The 22,700-nt window shown below is 37.0% G+C and overlaps 1 protein-coding gene across 8 annotated transcripts in view; it reads right to left on the bottom strand.

The window, feature by feature from the left end:
• Positions 1–731: 731 nt before the first annotated feature.
• Positions 732–22,700, bottom strand: part of unc80 (unc80, NALCN channel complex subunit) — a 152,833-nt gene continuing 130,864 nt past the window's right edge. For all 8 annotated transcript variants that reach the window (XM_067122356.1, XM_067122355.1, XM_067122353.1 and 5 more), the window contains 8 exons: positions 20,246–20,428; positions 12,132–12,254; positions 7,721–7,911; positions 7,019–7,200; positions 5,857–5,904; positions 3,247–3,382; positions 2,196–2,303; positions 732–1,649 (listed from right to left, as the gene is read on the bottom strand). In XM_067122356.1, coding sequence (XP_066978457.1) covers positions 987–1,649; positions 2,196–2,303; positions 3,247–3,382; positions 5,857–5,904; positions 7,019–7,200; positions 7,721–7,911; positions 12,132–12,254; positions 20,246–20,428 — 1,634 coding nt within the window. In that variant the 3' untranslated portion in view covers positions 732–986. The remainder of the gene's footprint in view (positions 1,650–2,195; positions 2,304–3,246; positions 3,383–5,856; positions 5,905–7,018; positions 7,201–7,720; positions 7,912–12,131; positions 12,255–20,245; positions 20,429–22,700) is intronic.

Raw genomic sequence — 22,700 nt, forward strand, 5'->3', positions numbered from 1 at the left:
GAGTCATATCGTTTTATGTTTTAAGGCTCATAATAGAATATAACTCTGCTAAATGCAAAGATAAATGCTTTAGTTTCCTCTAATTAGTAGAAATGCCTATAAATGTACTTACGTGTAATTTAACACTAACAACTTTTTATAATGAACATTAGATAATAATTCAGTATTCCTTTATTTTTCCCAATTATGAAGAATTGTGGGAAAATATGTCAGCGTTTATCATATCCCAAATGGATCGTCATTTAGATTAAGATATCTTTAGATTAGAGTATCTTCGGTTCTCTCAGTGAACTCGACGAGCAGCGACCTTGAAAGCCATGGATCTGGAGTAATAATTTTAATTACAGCCAGTAGTGATCGGCATTCCTCCCTAGATTAATGTATCTTCGTCTCTCTCACTGAATGCCACAAGCAGGGACTGCTCCGAGGGACTTCTGCGGTCAAGCCTCCTCAGAAGGGAAGTGTATTCGCCCGTGCTGTTGCTGTCGTCGGCTCTCCTCTCCTTAGGGTCCTCCCACCCACGCCTCGTTGGAGTGGCCTTTTCATAACCTCTCTCGCGTTCGTGTTCTTCGTGGTCATGTCCCAGCAACCCCATTTCCTCTCGGCCACGTGCCGAGGGACTCGGCCTCTCCTTGTCCCGAGGACGCGGGTCAAATCTCTCATGCCCTGTCCAGACGCGCTGCTCCTTTGCCTCCCCCTCTGTCCAGGAATGGCGCCAAACGGTTGGTTGGGAATGGCCGGAGGAGGAATGAGAAGTCTGACTCACTTGTATCGAATGTTTGTGGTGGTGTGCTGCGTGAGAATGAGACGTTTCGTGAGCGGCGTGAGAATGAGTCACTGCTTCGTGAGCTGCGTGAGAATGAGACGCCATTTCATGACCAGTGTGGGCGTGAGTTGTATGGAAATGAACTGAGTGTGCTGTGTGCGATGTCTGCGGATGGACGTGTGAATGCGCCATAGCATAACTGACGTGATGCGTATGACTGCTAGGCTCTGGAGTCCTCAGCTCGAGGCATGTGTCCGTGCCCATGTTCGGGAGTCGATCTGGGAGAATGGGAATGATAGCAGTGTTCTGAATGACTTGGCGGGGCGAAGTGCACTGAGAGGGAGGACTTGACTGGGTGGGAAGAGGTCGTGGAATGAGCAGCATGTGTGGTGTGTCCTGAAGGAGATGAATGAATCGCTTGTGTCTGCCGCACTGTATAGCCTGAAGATGCGTGAACTGAATGGCTTTCTTGTGAATGATGAATAATTGGAGGGTGCACCGAGTGCGCATGTTCGTGTACATGCTCTACTGGAATGGCGTGCTTGGCCTGTGATGTGTGAATGTGCTGCGTGGCCTGGTGAATGGAGCAAGGGGCCTGTGGACTAGACAATATAGGCTGATGGGCATGATGATGTTCATGATGAGAATGGGGAGAGTGAGACCCATGAGAGGGACAAGAATGGTGAGAATGATGAGGCTGAGGTTGGTGGTGAGTAGAAACAGAGAAAGAATGATGTGGAGAATGTTGCAAGCATTTGTGAGGAGTTCCAGAAAGGGTTTTTGGAGTTGTCTGCCCATCTTCATGCTGAGGAGGTCCCCAAGGAGCTGGAGGAGGCACCACAGCTGGTAGAATGTCCAAACCAGAATCCTGAAGAACCTCAGCCTGAAAAACAACCAGAAAGTGCAGCACAAAATGAATATGGCTAGTATTAAAATTCGTTTCATAACCTGAGATATTTTCTTCATTATTCCCTACTGGTCAGTATTAATAAAGCAAACAAAAACCGAGAATGGATGTTTCTTGGCAGAAGTTCAGTGTGAATAAGATATTAATTTTGTAGAAAACTAGAATTGGTATATTTTATCAATTGCCTGTAGCATTTACAGCATGTATTGTACCTAGGGCCATGCAAGTTAGATCACTGAAAACTCAGTTCACTGTAACATTAGTCTGCATTGACTTTTGACTCCTGCACATACATAGTTATATAAGATGAATGCAAACTACACTGATAAGAATGCACAGTAAAGAAATGGTGCACAGCAATACCTCCTTTATGGAAGAGGCGCATAATCTGCTGACATGGACTGTCTGTGTAATTTAAGTATTTTATGTGGAATAAAGAAAATACAGACCACGGTCCTCTAAGGCGGTTTGGTAATGTGGAGTGATTTATGTGCGTATGTGATTCTGTTTACACCATATTACCTGGCCCAAAATAGGTGGTGGTTCATGGAAGCGAGTTTCTGCCATTCCAGTCTTCCTGGTAGGACCGTGAGGACCTGTTAAAGGTTCTTTGTACTTCCCAGTACGCACCTGGAAATGTTTGAATATCATGAAGGATTTAAACACCCAGTATTTTTTTTAATAACACTGTAAAGCCTGCAATTCTTCTAACACCTTGAGAGGATTTAATATCTTAAATTATTTTAAAACTTAATACTGCTTTATTTCTGGAAACGTCTACATTGGAGTTAAATGTTATAATAACTAGAAGTGTTTAAAAAAATCCGATATGTTTTACTATCTTAAATTATTTTAATGACTGGAAATGCTTCAATGCCTACAAAAGTTCTAATACCTTAAAATGCGAAAAAAAGTTAGAAAGATTTTCAATTTTCCTCATCAAATAACCATTTTCATAAGAATAGATTTCCCTTAAGAGGATGAAGTATTGGAGAAATAAGAAAATCTATGAAAATTCATTTCCATAAATTTATGTGGCAGAATATAGTCAGTTGCCCCACTGTGTGAGTGGGGAGCACAGGTGGGGAGTGCAGTCGAAGAGAAAGATGTGGGGGCAGACTCACCGTCTTTTTTGATGACCACTTGTGGTCTTTGGTTTTAATCGTTAACTCTTCATTAACTCTGCGGACCTGCTTCACTCAAAATTAATGTAGAGATTTAAAAGTTTAGAAGGCAATTTTTTTACTCATTAATTTTCTTCCACAAATTTCATTAAATACATTATGCACCTGTAACATGAATCACCAAAAAATAAAAAAAAAAAATAAAAGGATTTTTATCCTAAGAACAGGACACACAGGAGAAAGATTAAAGGAACTTTAATTACTAAACCTTACTTTAAGAATATGACAAAAGGGAAATCGAAAATAAACATTCTCAATGGGAAACAGGAGGGGAATCAAAGAAAATTTATTCCATGAGCGGGACACAAGAAAAAAGTGAACTAATTCTATTTCAAAGGAGGGGCCTAAGAGAAAAATAACATGACACCAACAACGAATATGGGACATACCTGCATCTCCAGTCGCTCCAACTCTTGCAGACTCATGTCGAACCCACCGAAGCTTTCCCTGTAACCTGACATGGTAGAGGTCTCCATGTAGCTGATTTCACTGGCACTCTCAGGTTCCGGTTGAATTATGCCCGATCTGGGATCGAAGATCAAGGTTCTGTTAGGAACTCCGTTGGCACAAATCTCCCGCGAACACTAATGAATTTACCACTTGCCTGACAATTCTGCTGGGACTGAGACTGAGTGAGTGATTGGGTCCTTTTCAGGTTTACTGAACAGAAGATGCACACGTTAGGAGTAACCCATGCTTGGCATGAGACCAGCTTAATTTTAAAAATTATATAGAATTAGCACAATTAACATGATGTAAGAGTCGGTTAAAAGGATTTCTTAGGAAAAAGGAGTGTGGCCAATAAGGAATGAGTGAGTCTTATTAAGGAAATTTTTATTGAGGATCACTGAAATACAAGTTTCGAAAGAGAAGAAGAATTGAATGAAGAGACGCATAATTTATAATAATATTAATAATGATTTTGTTGCGACTTACCAGCTTACAATCACTAAAATATATATAATTAAATATGTACTTGATCAGGATTCGTATTTTAACTCCATAATCATGTTTCTTTTTTATCGTCCTTTCTGTTTATCTAATCATTCCAATGTTCCCGTTTTCCGTTCGTCAGTTCATGTACATATATCACTATGCCGTTGTGAAGCAGATGTATTTTCCAATAAATCGATCACCTTCACCTATATTTGCAGCGCTGGTTGGGGAAATTTCCAATAATTTTGGCTCTCTCAACACTTCCCAGTGTATTGGATTTTTTCTTTCGAGTCTCCTGTTTTTTGCGGACTTTGGATTTTAAATCGTAAGGAGGTCAAAACAAGAATGCACAAATACTTCACGAAATGAAAGATGACTGAAAGGAAGGGATGCTGGGCGCCTGTAACCAGAAATAAAGACAATATTCGGCCTAGAGATCAATTGACTAGCAATTTCTAGTACAAAGGGAAATCAAAATATGATATATCAAAAGAATACTATATTTTCAGAACCTGTAGCTAACTTAACAAATTCTCAAAAAGGTGCGCGAATACAATATACAAAAGGATTCAGCTCGCCATTTCGGTATAATAATAAAAAAAAAAAAAAGGAAGGTAGAGCACCCTCGCAGATAACTAGACTGTGAAGTGTCTCAGATTTCATATTTGTGCATTTTTTGCCGTACTTAATATTATTATATTAATGGTAGCGTATATATATCTATGTGTATTGGTTCGATTTGCACGCAACACTAGACACTAAATGATCGAAAATAAAATAAAAAAAGGGGGATTATATGGCCCTTCATAAATATACTCTTGCACCTGAAACGTTTAAGAAATGTTTACATATACATACTATATATCCTTTACAATGCTGTAGGGATATTTTTGCTGAGAAAAGAAGCATTAATGGGCTGTATAACGATCAACCAAAAATAATTGCATTGCAATGAATAGATACAAGATTTTAAAACTTTCTATAAAAAAATCTAAAATATAATTGAGAAAAGTACTGACCTTAATGTTACAAGTGGGGCTACTATACAACATGACACTAAATGTAACTAAAATGTCTATATCTCCGTCAACAATGAATAACCTACTCCTATACCTACGTCATTCACGAAAATGTGCTCGATATTACACCTAAATGGTGATAAAGGAAGAAAATAAATCTGTAAGTGCTTTTTTGGAAAAGGATAAAGTTTCTCTAGTTACCTGTCTACTCATATTTTAGTGCCAACGTGGAATGTGATTATCATACTAAACCGTACTCAAGTGTTTACCAAAAATTTCAAAATATGACCCAGACTATCTGAATGCCAATTAGACAGAGGAAAATGAAACGTCGTTGTGAAGGATACCCACTGCAAGAAAAGTAGGGTATTAACCGGGTATGTATCCAACTCCTCCGAGGTGCTAGTACTAAGCATGGCGGAAGCTCAATGGGTCGCCGTGCTTAGTACTAGCCCCTCGGGGATCAAAGTATTATACACACCCATTTCTGTATTGTGTGGTCGCAAATTTAATAAACGATATCTTCTACCCCCGAGGGGCTAGTACTAAATACGGCGTTCCAATGAGTTTACCCTGGACTTTGGCAAAGGTGGATAAATACCGGGTTAATGCCGAAAAGTAGAACGTCCACTATTAAAGAAAACGCATCTTCCATTGAAGATTACAGACTACCCTAGAGCAAGAACCCTTGCCAGCACAAGGCTGGTTTAATCTAAAACGAACGATTCATTGGAGAGAGAGAGAGAGAGAGAGAGAGAGAGAGAGAGAGAGAGAGAGAGAGAGAGATGAGTAATATATATAAAATATAGTTTCGTCATAGAAAGAGAGCTTGACAGTTTTGGCATTCTACATACATACTAATAGCTAATTAGTTTTGGTATTCTATGCTATCAGAATGTACAGTAATAGACCTCTTAAGTGGGTACTTTCTCTATTCGAATGCAGAAATTATAAAACTTAGTGAAAGAACAAATTAACTAGAACTAGTGGGAGAGAGGGGGCAAACTGGTATTATATTGCTGTGAGGTTAAGTTAACAACTTACTTAAAGATGAATGGCGGACGACGTGGAAAACCAGGTGGCAACAGACGTCTTATAGAATCGTAATTAAATCATTGTTAATATATTTTTCATTACGTATGTGTTTTATTAATTTATTTCTATGTGTAGCATACAGTAAAGGAAGCATACGAACTAAAATATAGTTTCTATATCAAAATTGTTGAAAAAACTTCCGCCCTCACAAGCACACATCCACACCCACAACCACATCTCCACACACACGCACGTATATATATGTGTATATATATACACACATATATACATAATTTATATATATATATATATATATATATATATATATATATATATATATATATATATACAGTATAGACAGCTATGTATTACGTGGGCTTCTAATCTCAACCATTTTCACCTTATCCCTTTCATTCACAATTAACATTAACACCTCCCTTTCATAAAAAAAAATATCTAGCAGAGTAACATCTGTACATCACTACATTTTTATATACAGAGATTTAACTTTCCTAAATTTATTGCATTATTCCACTACCTCTCCTGGCCTTTTCGGAAAGAAGGATATTCGTCATTCCCGGGCCAAGCATCGAATGCCTGGACACACATCAGCAACAGTCATTTCCGACAGAAGCGGTATAGAAGAGAAATTTTAATTGGGGAGATGAAAAGACATGATATAGAACAAAGGTAAGTAATTATGGCCACTGTAAAATAATACCTATCACTTGATCCACATACTAACTACCTTTTACATTACTCTTATCAAGCTTTCCGTTCTCTGTCTTTTTACACATACAGTATCTACCTATCTATCTATCTATCTCTCTATATATATACATATATAAATTTATATATATATATATATATATATATATATATATATATATATATATATATATATATATATATATATATATATATATATATATATATATATTTCTATCACTGATCCCTTCTGAAAAACCGACAATGTTGACTGACATCCTAACTTTTGAATGACACAAATACACTCAAAGCTTTTTTTCATCTCATGCTAACTGCAACAATTACACCTCAAGTTTAATCATATCCCTTTCTTTAATAAGCAGTCAGTCAACAAAAAAATAAATAAAGAAAGTAATAAGGAAACTGAATTAACAGGAACAGTTTCTGTAGATCATTCGCTCACCTAGGTCTCTCCCTCTTCGTCGACGGGTGGCTCTGAGTCGAGAACTCGTCGTCAGGGATCAAAGGTACCGAGAGCTCCCTCAGGGCAGGGTCCTCGCCCCCGACCATCTGACCTCCTGTCATTGGCGGCAGTCGAGCTGGCTCAACCTCAATGTGGGCCACCTGAGGTGTTCGTTCTTGGGTCTGGGAAAAAAGGTCAACCTGTTTAATAGAAGGAGATAAACTTATGCTGACTATGTATAGACTTCTGAGAGATGAAGGCACCAAATAACGTTGGAGGTCCTTGTTAATTCAAGTGTTCAGTCAAATTTCATTTGTTGCACTTACAGTGAAGATGTTAAGCTGAACATATATTATTTTGTGTTTATTATTGATTCAAGTTATATGACAAAAAACAGTTTTCCCTGATGGTGGGGGGAACCGAGGAAATCAATATAATTGTTATTGCTGAGTCTCTGATGAACTCTATATGGGGAATTTCCTTAACATCAGCTGCTTCGTTCATCTAAACAAAAGGGTTTTCAGCATCGAACCCCCTTACACACACTGAGCCACTCATCTCAATCTTGCACGCACTCTTGCACTTCCTGGACTTCACAGAAACTTGATATAGGTGCAAAGTTATGGTGTAAGAGAGAGAGAGAGAGAGAGAGAGAGAGAGAGAGAGAGAGAGAGAGAGAGAGAGAGAGAGAGAGAATATTACCTCAACGTGTCCATGTTTGCTCTTGCGGAACCTGAAGGTCTTCCTGGACTGGGCCATCTGACGCTGAAGGCGGTGACGTCCTCGCACGCTCTCCTGACTGCTGTTCAATCCGCCCTCGGGAGTCCCGTTGCCGTTCCCTGTTCCTCCCTCCCCGGGGCTGGTAGGTGTCGATATGCTGCTGTCCTCGCCACCTAGCAAAGAATAAACATCGCGAAACGGGAAAATAATTTCTCAGGCGATGCAGTGCATTTTCTTTATCTTGATCCCACGGATAGGCACGTCGTGACAATTTATGCTGACAAGTTCTGTAAAGGCAATATAGCTTCAAAACATTTTAACAAGGTGTATGTTGCTGTTGTTTTGTTGTTAAGGATCAGTGAACTTCTCGCAACAGCAGTATCAAGTGTTAGATAAGCACTCTCACGAAACTATCGTGACTTGTTTCTACGCCATTCTTTCCCATGCATAAGGATAATCATTCCTGTCCTCTCAAATTGAAAACAATTTAGGTTAGGTTACCACAGAAAAGGAAAAGATCTCAATAGGTGAGGAGACTGAATATGATTCAGCGGCAAATAAAAATACAACAGTTGACATTCCAACGATGATGGTAAATATAGACAAGGAAGAAATACGAGTTCGTATATTGTTTATTGAACAACATAATTTCCTGAATACAATATAGAAAACAACATCAAGAAATTGCACTAAACTCGATGCCATATCTCTAAAAGGTTTAGTGAATTTGTCAACTATCTACAAAAGGTTAAAGTGAAACTGAAACTGATTTTATCCTGACTTGCACCTTTTTTTGCTTACCCTCCAAAATCCCATGAACACTTAAATCTCAGACATATGACTCCTTAATAGAACATACTACAGTTCAGTGATTCTAGAGGAGTAAACTTGCCATTTTCTATTCAACATTCAACCGAATTATTTGCTGAATTTGAAACAGCACACAAATATCATACTACAGTTCAGTGATTCTGGAGGAGTAAACTTGCCATTTTCTATTCAGCATTCAACCGAATTATTTGCTGAATTTGAAACAGCACACAAATACCAAATTTGAGGAAAAAGTTATCTTTACAATAAAACATGTTTTTACAAACACACTGACCGTGCCAGCGTTACTCCACGTGAAACAAAGCCAGTCACACCAACCTGATAGATCTTGAAGGACGAGCCTCAGGAACTTGCAGGCGTCTGAGTGAAAACCACTATAAAGGCAGGATCTCAAGAGGCCAGCTAAGAATGTCGGCCAAAATGTTAGTTCTTGGAGTGATCATGCGCCTTTTAGCCAAAGCAAAGATCTCGACAGTTGACTTGCAAAGAGACTCTGACCTTGTCCCTCCTTGGTTTTTCAGATAAGCTATGGCAGTGCCATTATATATAAACCCGAAAAGACTCACGAATGTTCGGAGGCCTGAGAAAATCACTAGTTCCAAGCAGTTTATGCATCAGCAACTCTTCTCCATGTACCGTTCCCCTTTTTGTAGATACAAGTGGGCAACCCAGCCCATGTTTGAGGTGACACTCATCAGAACAAAAGACCTACCTTTTTGTCTTCCTAGGCTTTGTTTAACTTCCGGAATCAATAATTACCCTTATGATTGTAAGGCTGATTGCGTATATTCGCTCTGTTTGAGTTTGATTAGGACTGCATATGAGCAGTTCTGTTTTGCCAGTCAAATTTGCATGAGATCGAGGCATACTTATGAATCTTTCATCCTCACCAGCGCCATCTGTAGCGAGCTAACGATAAAAAAAAATAATCCCAAATTTCAACTCCTTTCCTCTAAATGCGAATGGGAATCTCAAACCAAGGCCCTCAAACACTGAATATAGTGCACTACTATCAGATCAATGCCTTCCAGGGAAAGCTGGATTAGCATGAATTCCTATTGTAAGCCACTCATTCTGTGGCATGGCAGTTTTTGTACTGTCTGAAACGGCAACTATCCCACTGATTTCCCTTTGCAAGAGGCACAGATAAACAATTATCCTTAGATGGTTGGAAGGCAGAAATCAATAATCAGAAAGCTTGAATGGCTGATCTATTATTAGTGAACAATACTAGAAGCTTTCAGATGAAGAACCTGCTAGCAGTCACCCAAATGAGTTTGTCTAATATTTCGTCTTGAGTGCTGAAATCAGAAACATTATGGTTAAGTCAGAAGGATACATTACGGAAGTATTGTCAAGTGCACACTTCTTAAACGTTGCCTGCATTCTTCAGCAACTGTCAATTTAAAAAAGAAAAAGAAACCTAAACTCAAGAATAAAATTAAGCAATATAGCAACAGTTGATCATTAAAAAGCAGACACTTTTACAGGAAAGAATTAAATAGGATTTAAAACTGAGTATATCATATACCTTCAGAACAACTACACAACATAGCATCATTAAAAGCATAAAGGTTTAGGTTTAAGTAGCCAAAGTTACAGTAGCATTTTAGAGAATCCAAGTTAGGTGGTGGGTTAAAGCTTGCTCCTCAGGAAAGCAAAACAAATTGATAGACTTAAGAATGAAGAAACGAGAGATGTTATATCAAAAGAAAGTTAACGTCAATTTCATTAGATTAGTAGCTTTCTTATATAACTACAGAGATATATTGAAATATCACTATTAGGTGGTTCAACATACGTAAAAAACAAAACCTGAACAGTAAATCAATAACTGATAAAAGAATATTAAGAGAAAGATTAATTATAAGGAGTAACAGGAAAATATGAGCAGGAATGAATATATTCTTATTAGACCTTCACTAACCTCCAAACCCCTACATATATTTTCAAGAGGATTTAAATTCTTGTTCCTTGGCCTACAGTTCTACCTTTTGATGGGAGCGCCAGAAACTAAGTATGGCATCTAGTAAGGCCAGTCCACATGGTCTTACATGGAAATTTCCTAGTATTTATTTTTGCAGTCTAGAAATATAGAAAGCTACTTTTGCATAAGGTACATTATAATTTCTTCTAGCTCGTCCAAATTAATGTTGCAGAAAGTGCGTCACACCACAGTAAAACTTGTCATAAAGACACATCAGCAACTTATTGCACACACAACACAAACACTTATTGATAGTTCTTAATACTTCATATGACTATCTAGTACCTGCCAAACGTTCGTTCTCCATTTACAGCCATCAACTTACTTTCAAACTGTTTGTGATATATGTGTGATAGGGTGACAAACTGTATTTATGGCATTTTACTGTAGTGTGGATAAACCGAAGATGAATTCTAATTGCAGATGCTTGTAACAGCACCTTCAGAAGATGAATTCAAACTTCTTTTGAAAAAGACAAATGTACATTCATATAAATTAGGCTATTTCAAGTCTGAATTTTTAGTTTTATGACTCTGAAAAATTACTTATCACTGATTTGTTCTAATTATGCAAAGGGTATTTTCAAATGAATGATAAAATCCCAATATTTCCTACTGTTTTGACTCCACTGTTCACTTACAGAAACAGGAAGACAAGTAGCCAAAATCACTCAGTAAGTTACATAAACACATACTTCAGATTACTGCATGGCCAATAGCTGTTAAGGTGTTTCTCAACAGCACATGTAATGTCACATTAATACAACTGATTTTCAGAATGATGTCCCACAGCGTTAACTCTCTTATCAACAAAAGGGACAATGGACAAATATTTATTTATAGATCCCTTAATGAAATCAACTGAACAGGCCATGCTTCTCTGTTTGGTAGGACTGAGCTGACTAGCATATATATGCTGTCCCTGCCTCTGGAGGAAATTTATTCTTTGGAGGTACTTCTCACTACCTGCCTGAATGGTAAAAATGTAGTAAACCACCAACTGTATGTCTTGAGGCTCCAACAGTATGCTACATGGACTGAGAAATGTTTATTTTAGTATAGACAAATAAAAAGCTCATTTGAATAAGTTTTGAAGATGATGCATATCACAATGTTGCCATATATTCATCACACTGACAAAATTTCATATTTTGGTTTTCATTAAAACAGCTGATAATATAGTCCCTTGTATATCTGGTTAATAAAGTTCCTTTACAAATCAGTAAATATCATTACACTGTGTTTTTAATGAGCACAGTTCAGTAAAGTATCCTGAGTCTCAAAGATTGTGTAATGGTCAAATTTTATCAAAAGATTAACTCCAAATTAACAATAATATACTCTAATTAGTACTGTATCTACTGCCACCCAGACTACTACATCATTTCAAGAACTAAATAACTAGCATATTACTGGTGCAGTGAGTTGAATTCTCTACGACAGAATATAGACAAAAATACCCTTACCTAATCAAACTAGTAAAGTATAATAACTCTAGGCTAAGACATCAGCCACTAAGATGAATACATTAGTAATCTACCTGAATGTAAAGTATCTTAAAAAAATATCAGCTTACCTTGCAAAACAGGAACACTGCTTGCCTGTAGGTTAGGTTTAGATCCTCTTTTCCTCAGAAACAGTGTCTTGCGGTAGAGACGGGGCTCAGAGGAGGAGTCGTGCGGGGAGGTCCGCAAGGAGTCTAGAGTTCAGGCAAGTTACACACACGAGAGAAGGGAAGGGCAGCCAATCACGAGGAAAGGCAGCCAACCACGTCACCAACACCAGTTCCAGACAACGCACGAGGGGGAGGGGAAATACCCAACATCCATTGGGCAAATGAGGTCACCGCAACACCAGCAGATGGTGAAGGTGATGATGGTTGTGGATGGTGGAGGGTGAGGAAGAGGTATACAATCAGGGAAACAACATTAAACTGCAAGCAACGATAATTGTGTCATATACTTTACTGATCTCTCCCTTGTGAAACAGCAATTAAGAACTGCTGCTCCCAGCCAATGTAGCTCACGGAATTACTGTATCAATTGAGCTGATTGAGAAACAAAAAAAAGTTGTTGTTTCTAAATAGATATCGGGTAGTTCTTGATAACTACACTATTAAAAAACATTTAAGCCAAAAATTTTTCCTTTCTGGAGGCAAATATTGTACAATACATGAGCACTCATGGAATGACAAGCTTACTTCAGAGCTGGTAGCCATGATTTTTGTTTATATTATCCAAACACAAACAGCTCTGAGTATGAAGTTGGCAATATAAAGTAAGTCCTACCAAGTCAACTCCAATGCATCAGTTTTAAAATTGATAGTAGTTCAGTTACCGAGTTCATATGTACTGCTTCAGTGACAAGTAATGGACCAAGTGCAGTCAAAGCAGTTAAAATCATGTGAAAGTTCCAGACAATCAGCTCTAGGATGATCTAGTAACCCAAAGAGCCCATTGGATCAGGGAGTGGTAATAAGTTTTCTACATTACAATAGCAATGGCAAACAAGCTATCACATCACACCGATCTTCAAAGTGTTATTTACACCTCTCTGAAAAATCAAACCCTGCCAAGGATACAAATAAACAGGTACCTGTGCATCACATCATTTTGTGCACGAATTCAGTACACGAAGATTCGTTTTCTTTTCAGATTATTCTCTATTTGTGGACAATATAAACAATACTTGTGCGTAAGGTCTGTTGCAGCGTTGTGGTGACCACACACGTGACAGGAACATCATACGACTATCACCTGGTTCAAAGCAACAACTCAGTTCTATACTAGGAGAAATGAAGTATCTTGTCTCCATTATAGGATGCAAAAGTGATAGACAGAAAGATAATCACTTCTGAAGATTGTAGGAATGCTGAGAGCATTCAGTTTCCGCATCTAATCTTAATTCTATGTTCTGGTTTTCACTCCTATAAGTAGCTGAACACTTACTTACAAGAGCAAAATTATTCAAGGAAATTACAAGATCTAAAATATTTTTTTTTAGTTCATTACTTCTGTTGGAGCGATGTTATAAAACGTTAGTTATCTGAACGACTGATGTCAATAGTGTCTGAATTAGCCATAATGTAAAAATTAGTTTAAGTTTACTGTGTATATGATAATCATGACAGTAAGAACGAACCTGCATTTGAAAGATGGTCTTTCTACTTGTATACAAAGAAACCTTATGAAAAATTTAGCTTTAAAGATTATATCTAAAATCTGACCAGCTGTCTAGGAATCAAAAATCAGTGAGAGAAAAATGGGTTTCTTTATCGGCATAATTGGCTTTCTTGAACACTTAAAGGAATTGTAAGATATATAAACCTCCATAAGAAAAGTAATGAAGTATAACCCCATCATTATTTTCCAAAATACACCTGACACAGCAAGATAAGGAAGAGAGGACAATTCTAAAATGGCCCCAATTTCTGAAAAAATTGTTATTAGTTTACTAGAGAAAGAAGAGACTATAAGGGGGAAAGTATGTGTTAGACTTGGCCAATACAGATCATACGAAAGAGAAGGCTGGTGAATGTAATAGTATGAGAATAACAAGATTAACTGGAGATACATCTCATTACATAGTAGTCGAAGTTAAAATGAAAATAAATAACGGAAGCAAAAAAGAACTGTTTATATGGACATGAATTTCATTAAGCTAAATAAGGTCAGTGCACAAGATTATCAGTTAGGATGAAGGTAAGTGTAGGACAAGAAGGGTCATTTCATACCTTTGACTGCACTGTCTTTTGGTTAGTTGGGGTCCAATATACTGTATGTACATTTATCATGTTTAAGGATGGTAGGGTAGTCCAATGTGGGGTTGATGACAGGGTTGTCAAATGTCGGGTTGACGATTGGGCAGTCAATGTGGGGTTGATGTAGGGTAGTCAAATGTCGGGTTGACGATTGGGCAGTCAATGTGGGGTTGATGTAGAACGAGGTGGCAAGAATGTGGTTACAAGTGGAAGAATGTTGAGTAAAGGAGAAAGCAAGGAAGAGAATGAGTGCCAACAAAATGATTAGGGTTATGAGAACAACGACTTGAAAACAAAAGTGTTTTAAAAAGGTGTAAATACAAAATGAGTTAACGAGAAAATATATAACATAATAAAGTACAGCTTACGTAAATATGTTAAATGAGAATATAGCATTGCATTAATTGAGCACTTCAACGGGTGTTGGGTTATCGACGTTTGGAGGAAGCCTACTAGTAGATGACTATTGTGAGGGTAAACAGTATTAACATACAGCTGAGAGTGATTTCAGAAGAGATTCTTGATGGTGTATGGAAAATGGTAAAAGGTCGAAGAATGGAAAGCCCAAAGGAGTAGCTGGGATTGCATATGTAAAAAGGTATCAATGCGGTGAACCGCTATTCAGCTCACTGAAAATCAAAGTTACTGTGGAGATATGAGAAGAATCGTACTGTTTTCATTTAGGAGGCCGGAGAGACGGGAAGCCTAATTTCTTAATCTATCACAGGTCTTGAGGAATACAGATAAAAGGGAAAGGAAAAAACTCAACCTACGACATGTGAAGTACTGATGCTTCACTGCCCTCTGAATTCTAAATGACTACATATTTTCAATATCAATGACTACATATTTTCATTCCCAATACATTTTTAAAGTACTATCGTTCTCACACACATTTACGTTGCTGTAATCCCATAATTACTACTTAGAAGGACATGAAATGGGTTCATAAATCTTTGGCAAACTTCAACATCTGAAGGAAAAGGTTAAGTGAAAACTAGCACCTTACTAGAAGATATGGTATTCTGTTATTCAGTTTTTCTAGTCAAAGATAGGGATGGCTAATTAATACATGTGCGCTTAACGTTTCTTTTTTGATGCCAGAGGACCAAGAGGAGTCTCGCTTGAGGAGAACCGAGAGGATAATTAGAAATATCTAGAGGATAATATGATACAAGTCTCTTTTTTAAATATACATTCTACCTGGTGTGCACCAAGAGCTAAACAACCTAATCCCATTTAATCATTTACAAAATTCCCATTATTTATAAACCCTACTCTATTATCTAATGGAGACTGATATCACAACGAATAGTATCAGTGTTTAGTAGGCAGCAGTCTTTTAATTTATTATCATACTATACTGTATATGCCTTTTTAACAAGTCGGTTCAGAAACGAGTCCAAAAGAGCAGAACCGTTACTGACTCGTCCTAGCATGAGGCCCGTGGAAGAGCAGTGTGAGTTAATAGGCCTGATCACCATGCCTGAATCAGAAGCTACGGAGAGCCATAAAACGGTTGTCAATAGAAAAGAGATCTCTATATACACATCATGTACAGTTTCAGTCATCAGCTCAGGATTTTATTTACACAAGGCTTTGGAATTTATCAAGTACGAATATTTAGTGAAGCCACAGGAGATTTACAAATGTTTCTCAGATCTAAGAAAAGGAATTTAAATCGTGATTAAAGGACTTGATTAAATCAGGTCAAAGAAGTTTAGAAAAGTCAAGGAATCTGTCAGAACTCATTTTATTATAAGTTCAATGATCTGTGATGTGTGACAGCTGCAAGAGGGGACTGAAAACAAGATCTTTTAATATTAATTATTGAATTCATATTTGTACAATCAAAAATAAATTAGTATATCATGATCAGATCAAATAATGCAGAACAAGAATCTTCAGTTATTTCAAATATATGCAAATTTATTCTTTTTCAGCAGTCAATTTTATTTTAAAGTGAAAGCTATTAACAGAGATATTTCACCATAGCTTAAAAAAAAACTTCCTGATAACATGTTCTTCAAGTTAATAATAACATACCTGACAACAAAAGAGAAAATCCATCCATATAGAGAAAACAAGTTTCATTCGGTTTAAGAAAACTGCATAAATCAAAAATGTTAATATAGCTATACAAATCACTAAAACACACTGAGAATGATGAAAACAATTAAAAAGGGGTTGGGGTGGGGGGGAACATTACATATTGCTTTAAAATAGACGAAAATCATTCGTTTTAATTAAACTGGATGATGTGGTAATTAATTCGTTGACATAATGAAATCACATTTCTGACAAAATCACTGGTTTAATAAACTTCCTTCCAACCTTCGTCAACTCTACATTGGCAGAGGTACAAAACGAGGCTCTACTGTTTATCCAAGCCACTGTTTCAATACTTATTTCTTAAAGCTAATCTGAAGACGTGAGGGAAAGGCTGAAGCCTCTTTGATATGAACCATCACAATGTTGGATGATACAATACCACGTAAATATAAAGACAGTTACTAAACTACATCTTCATTTCTACATTACTAATGAAGCTTAGTACATGTAACACATTTACAGCCAACAGTTCTTGCTGATGGAATTTTATGAGCATGCAATGCAATCTCTTTAATTTCTCTTTTGAGGAATTAAAAATAACAATGATTTCTTCATCATTAATATCAGGGCACTATAGAGGAGTGAATTTAGAGTTGCATTAACAAGTTTATTAGGTTCTTTAGGTTACACGTTTTATCTTAGACTCTCTCTTACTCATACCATACAGGACTTAACTGTACAATGTAAGACTGATTACTTCTGAAAACTTTTCATTCTTTTCATTGGAATAAAGCTATTCTCGACTTGGGTTTAACCTGACGTTGGTATATCCTAAAAAAAAAATCCTGTCCCATTAAAGCTTCAACTGTAGTCAAGCATACAGGTTGGTAAACCATTTTCCCAAAATCATTTACTCTTCCCTGTCCATCAGATATATCCTAACGCTAAGACACATAGATATATATTTGTATTATCTGCCATCCATACAGAGGTACAGTTTTGTCATTTCCCTTTTACATTCTTATTTAATCAAGCACATCATATACCCGTCCTAACCTGCTACAAGCTCTATGGAAGCACAACTACTTGGTAGACGTACAAAACAAAAGGCGACCTTGAAAAATGTCACCTTCACTTTAAAAAATTAATGAAAATAAAGGGCCAATCAATTATAATGTCACCTTATGTAACCTGCAAGTAAAGTTTGTTCCCTCCTTTCTTCATGAAATTGGATCTGTAATTTCATTCTGTAGCATTAACTACTACAGTGAACCTGTGTTCAGACACTTCTAAATTGAAAGTTTACTCAAGGATCACTACTTCTGCTACGTTTAAGGTGTTAAATTTTCTTCATCAATTCTTAGATGAAGCTTTGTACTCTCTCCTATTTAGAAACAACAGGTTTCAAGAAAAAACAATGTTTGCAATCTTGTCCTGCTCCACAAAAAAGCATCAGTGCCTGACAAAAATTTCACTCTGTACTGTTGGTTTGTTCAAAGTTTTTCGTGGTAACGGACATTATTTTGAAGTCATGATTTAGATCACCCAGGAGATATGATATAATCTGTGTAATAGATTACATCTTTTGATGCATTGCTATCCAGAGTTCCATAGTTCTTCCAAATACTGTTCGTTTCTTTAAAGACCATTCACTATTTTCCACCACGATAATTTGATGTTCTTCATTGTTTTCACTGAGAATTTTTGATGATGACTAGCTCAAAATATATTTAGAATACCCCATCCACTCTTTATTCACTTACAATTTCAACAAATCTCCTAGAACTTAACTTCAAGTCTTACTATACTACATTGGCCTGCGTACCTTGTTTTTAGCAGATGATGGATCTTATGGTAAAATTTAAAAACCGACTACAACACTAAAGCTAGATCTGGTAAAAAGGCATTGAGCCTTGCAGAGGCTGATTTAGGCCTCCCTACACCACTTACATTCCTGACCCGAGTTTCAAAATAAGTTATACTTTAAAACAAAAATAAAAAGAGTTACGTTTAACAATAATGCCCAGAAAATTTTGACTTTTACCTGTAAGTAGGTCAACCATAATCATTCACATACTCTGCCATCAGCGCATTCATTCCTTTAAATTACAACAGCTCATGAGATTGAAAAAGTTTTTATAATTGCACTGCAGTAACCATTCCTTATTTAAAGTGTATTATTTTTTGTGCATAAGATCATTTAATTGAAAGGAATAATATTAAAAATTTAACTCACTGAGATTTAAACGGGTAGGAAAGCATACACATTCACGAGAAAACTCTGAAAAGTCATATATCAACCAAATGCAGAGGTCCAACACGACACAACGATATAATACCAATAATTGACACAAAAACATGATGCAAGAGAATAACAGCCATGAAATAACGAAGCAAATCTAGGACACTGAGGAACGCTGTAAATTTCAAAGCCTCCAGCAATATTTCATTGCTTCATTTGCCACAATCTGTTCCTACAATTTGTGGGGCAACAGGCGTCTGCTCAGTTTTAAGAGCAGACCTACACAGAGAAATGATCAATTCATGAGCATTACAAACACCGAGGAACATGCACAAGACCTGAACCACGTTTACTTACCTTCTACCAATACCTGGATGTCCTACAGCGACTTAGCCAGTTTAAATTGCCTAATCTATGTTCCCGCACCACGGAATCGTAAACAGGATCCTTTTTTTGATCGTCCTGACAGCTTACTTTGAGGGATATCTATGGGCTATGGGCAATTACTATACCCACCAACAACCTCACCTTTCACATACAGTGGACACTAAGAACAATCTAGTTTCTCCAAATATAACAGTGAAAATCGTCAGTTTGCATTCTGGTGTAACTCAAATGCTTCAAAAAAATGTCAAATACATTTACATGCCTTCACTTTCTATGCACCATTTCTCTAATTTTACATAAATACATATATATGTACATATATATACACTATATATACATATATATGTCGCATAAAACATTCTCCGAAGGGTTGATGGTACGGTAAAATTCATTCCCATTCTTGAATGACAAAAATGAAAGAAGATCTACCAGTGCATATCAGGGTGAACCAAACAATGTGAAGTACTATTTTTTCTTTCAGTGTTTTGTTGTGTCTCTTGGGTAATGGATGTTGTCTCACTTACATAAATTCTTTCTTAAATCGTGTCTGTAAACTAGGAGAGATGTCTTTCAGTGCAGCCTTAGCTGATGTGTTTACTTGTGCCATAAGCTCTAATGCGATATCCCAAACCAGTTTTCACTACTTTTCACTTGACAATCTTTACAGGACCAATTAACAAAAGTTGAATCTTTACTAAGAGAGACTTACTGTAGCTCGTGTGATTAGATGCAATGGATTGACCGATTGAAATATGCAAACTAAACATGGACAATAAAATGATACACCACACATATTAAACGAAAATTTAATTTTTTCTACAAGTACAAAGCAAAACGACAATCTGTTTCTGGAGAAATGTTGTCACTGCTGTAAAAGTTAATTTAGTCAAGAAGCCAATAAACTGCTGTGCGTGAACACTAAGCTAGGCACAAGTGTCGTAATTCAATAACAAAACGAATAGAAATTTTAAGGAGCGTGAACCAATTAAGCAATTTTGTTCTCAAAGCCATTTACAGTAGGCCTATTGTTAAGCTGCTCAGCCAAGTGTACTTTCCGTCACAATAATGCACTTCTTTAAAACAGTACCTCAGTCTGGCCCACCCTGACTATGAGTAACGATGCTAATCCATCACATGGAATGACACTTATTAAAGAAATAAAAAAGGAAGTATCTCGTAACAACTATATATATATCTGTTTTGCGAATACACATAACTTGGACACTGGATGAGGCCACCTCTACCATACCTGGGAAGGGTTGGCATTCCCCGGCGTATGAGGTTCTTCGAGGTTGGGCAGCAGCAGGGAGTTGAGGAAGTTGTTCAGAGGAGTCTTTGGGAGGAAGACGGGGAGCAGGACTGGTATGGGAATGCAAGGAGAACCCCCTTCGGAGACCCTTAGGCCCTCCTAGAGTGAATCCGGAGACCGAACCTGCTCCCCGTCAAGAAGCAGCAGTAGTAGGTATAGAAAAAATTAAAGGGAGAGAAAAAACAAAAACAAAACAAAAAACAAAAGAAACACACAGAAGAAAAACAAATGACTGATTCCTCCAGAGGAATGACTGATGAAATCAAACGAGCGAGCTTGGCGCTCTCTTTGGGGAATCTGGGTACATAGCATGGAGGCTGGAAAGGAGAGCAGGTTAGTCCAGTAAAAAAAGGAGCTCAAGCTATCAGTATGTATATGAGAGTAGGATCTATTTACAAATCCATGCTTTGAAGTCATGGCTAGCAAAGTAACTTCCAAGAGAGGAGTTCAAGTGACCAAGTAAATGAAAATGAACTCATAATCCTCAAATACAATTGTTCATTTGCAAGGCGGCATGAGTACAGTAAATAGGTTGGTAGCCTACAAGGGTTGTGCTTCCTTTCCAAAATTAAAAACTGCAAAGAAGTTATAGAATAAAATATGTCTTTGGTTAATGAAAGATAAATCAAGATCTCGGCATGAAAGCTAGATGATGCACCTCTTTTAAGCATATCAGAGACGATTCATGGAGCATTGCAGTAGGAAATTTGTAATGAAAGAACAGAACTATAAAAATTAAATAATATCTCAGATGAGAGGTCGGAGCAAGCCAGTTGGGCAGAACACAGACACGAGACGGTAGCTATCTCTGGCAACTGCAAATTTTCTTAATATATTCTGCAAGTGATTTATCTTGCTAATTTGAACTTTCGACAATTATATGTTTAATTAAAGGAAGTCACATACTTCGCTAGAACCTTTTGCCGAAAAATGGGTTAGGTAAGATCATTAGCGATGTAACAGAGACCTAGCATATTCTATTTATTTATATCACTTTAGTCCTTTTCTTAACATAAAATATCGACATGTTCTCCAAATTCCCAGTCATTCCCGGCACTAAACATCTACCAAAAAACTTAAATTTCCTATTTACCCGCCATTTTTGTAAAATCATATATATAGTCTAAATAATTTGCTATTCACTTTAGAAAGAACTAAATGGCTTGACGTTATTGTTTATAAACAATGAAAAATTTACCTTCTGCAAAATATGAAAGTCGTATTTTCATTTAGGTTCCCTAGAATGTTTACATTATTCTTAATAAACAGGGCCTCTTTTTCAAGATTATATTCAACTGAGGCAATAAATTTCAAAGACATCTGAATGACATATTAAAGGTAATGGATGACAAATAAGTATGTGACTTCTTCTGAAGTGTCGCAACTACTGTATTCAACACCAGCTATTCTCGTGTCTCTGTTCAAAGCATCAAAAAAGTACAATTAGCTTAAATACAAAGAAAATAAAGGCAGTGCTTTCCTATCTTTTGGAACTGGATTTAATCATTTACAAATTGTTTTTGAGAAGCATGCAAGCGGAAAACTAAAGTTGAATGCACAAGATTTTATGAGATCGTGGAAATCAAGATTCCAGAAGAGTTAGTAAACAGTTATAAGAATTAGGCAAAGAAGACAAATCAAAGGTACAGAGATATTAAGAATGACTAAGCCACAAAAATCAGGGAACTGAATCGAGGAAACTCTTTATGAGCGCAGTAGAGTGGTAGGAGTGCTAAAATGGCTGACTACGAGGTAGTGGTGATAGACATCTACGAAGAGTTTCACTTGAGCGCACATGTAAGTCAGTGGTAGAAACATGCACAGGTACTCGTTCAGTGCAAGTGGAGACATACACAAAGATCATCCACAGATATAAGACAAGGATGCAGTGTCTTTCCTGAAAAACCTAGGATTATAAATGCCAACAGCGCCATCTGGAAATGGCACAGCTCTGTTACAAAGACAGTAAATAGTGAAAAAAAAAAAAAAAAAAAACAAATACAGCTCTCAAAGAAATTGAAGCAAATGTGTCATCAATTTTCTTGAGGGACAAAACTCCCAACATTTCCTCAGGTTATCGTAGGTTTTTCATTTCATTTCCATTTTCTGGGACTTTCATCTACGGCAATTCATGGGTTAACAAATATCTTCTACACTAATTCATCACTAATTCATACACACACTCACAAATAGGACGCCAAGCACACAGTGATAAACATTCATTATTCCTGGAAACATGGAGGACACATTTCAAACACGAACGCCACATTTACAAAGCCAAAACAAAAGGAAAACATATAGTACAACCATATCTGACCTTAGATTGAGAGAATTCCATTGTATATTGAATGTATAACGCGGTTTTTCTTTAGGACATATTGGATATTTAGTCAGA

Source organism: Macrobrachium rosenbergii, chromosome 20 (assembly GCF_040412425.1).
Source record: "Macrobrachium rosenbergii isolate ZJJX-2024 chromosome 20, ASM4041242v1, whole genome shotgun sequence".
Lineage (NCBI taxonomy): Eukaryota > Metazoa > Arthropoda > Malacostraca > Decapoda > Palaemonidae > Macrobrachium > Macrobrachium rosenbergii.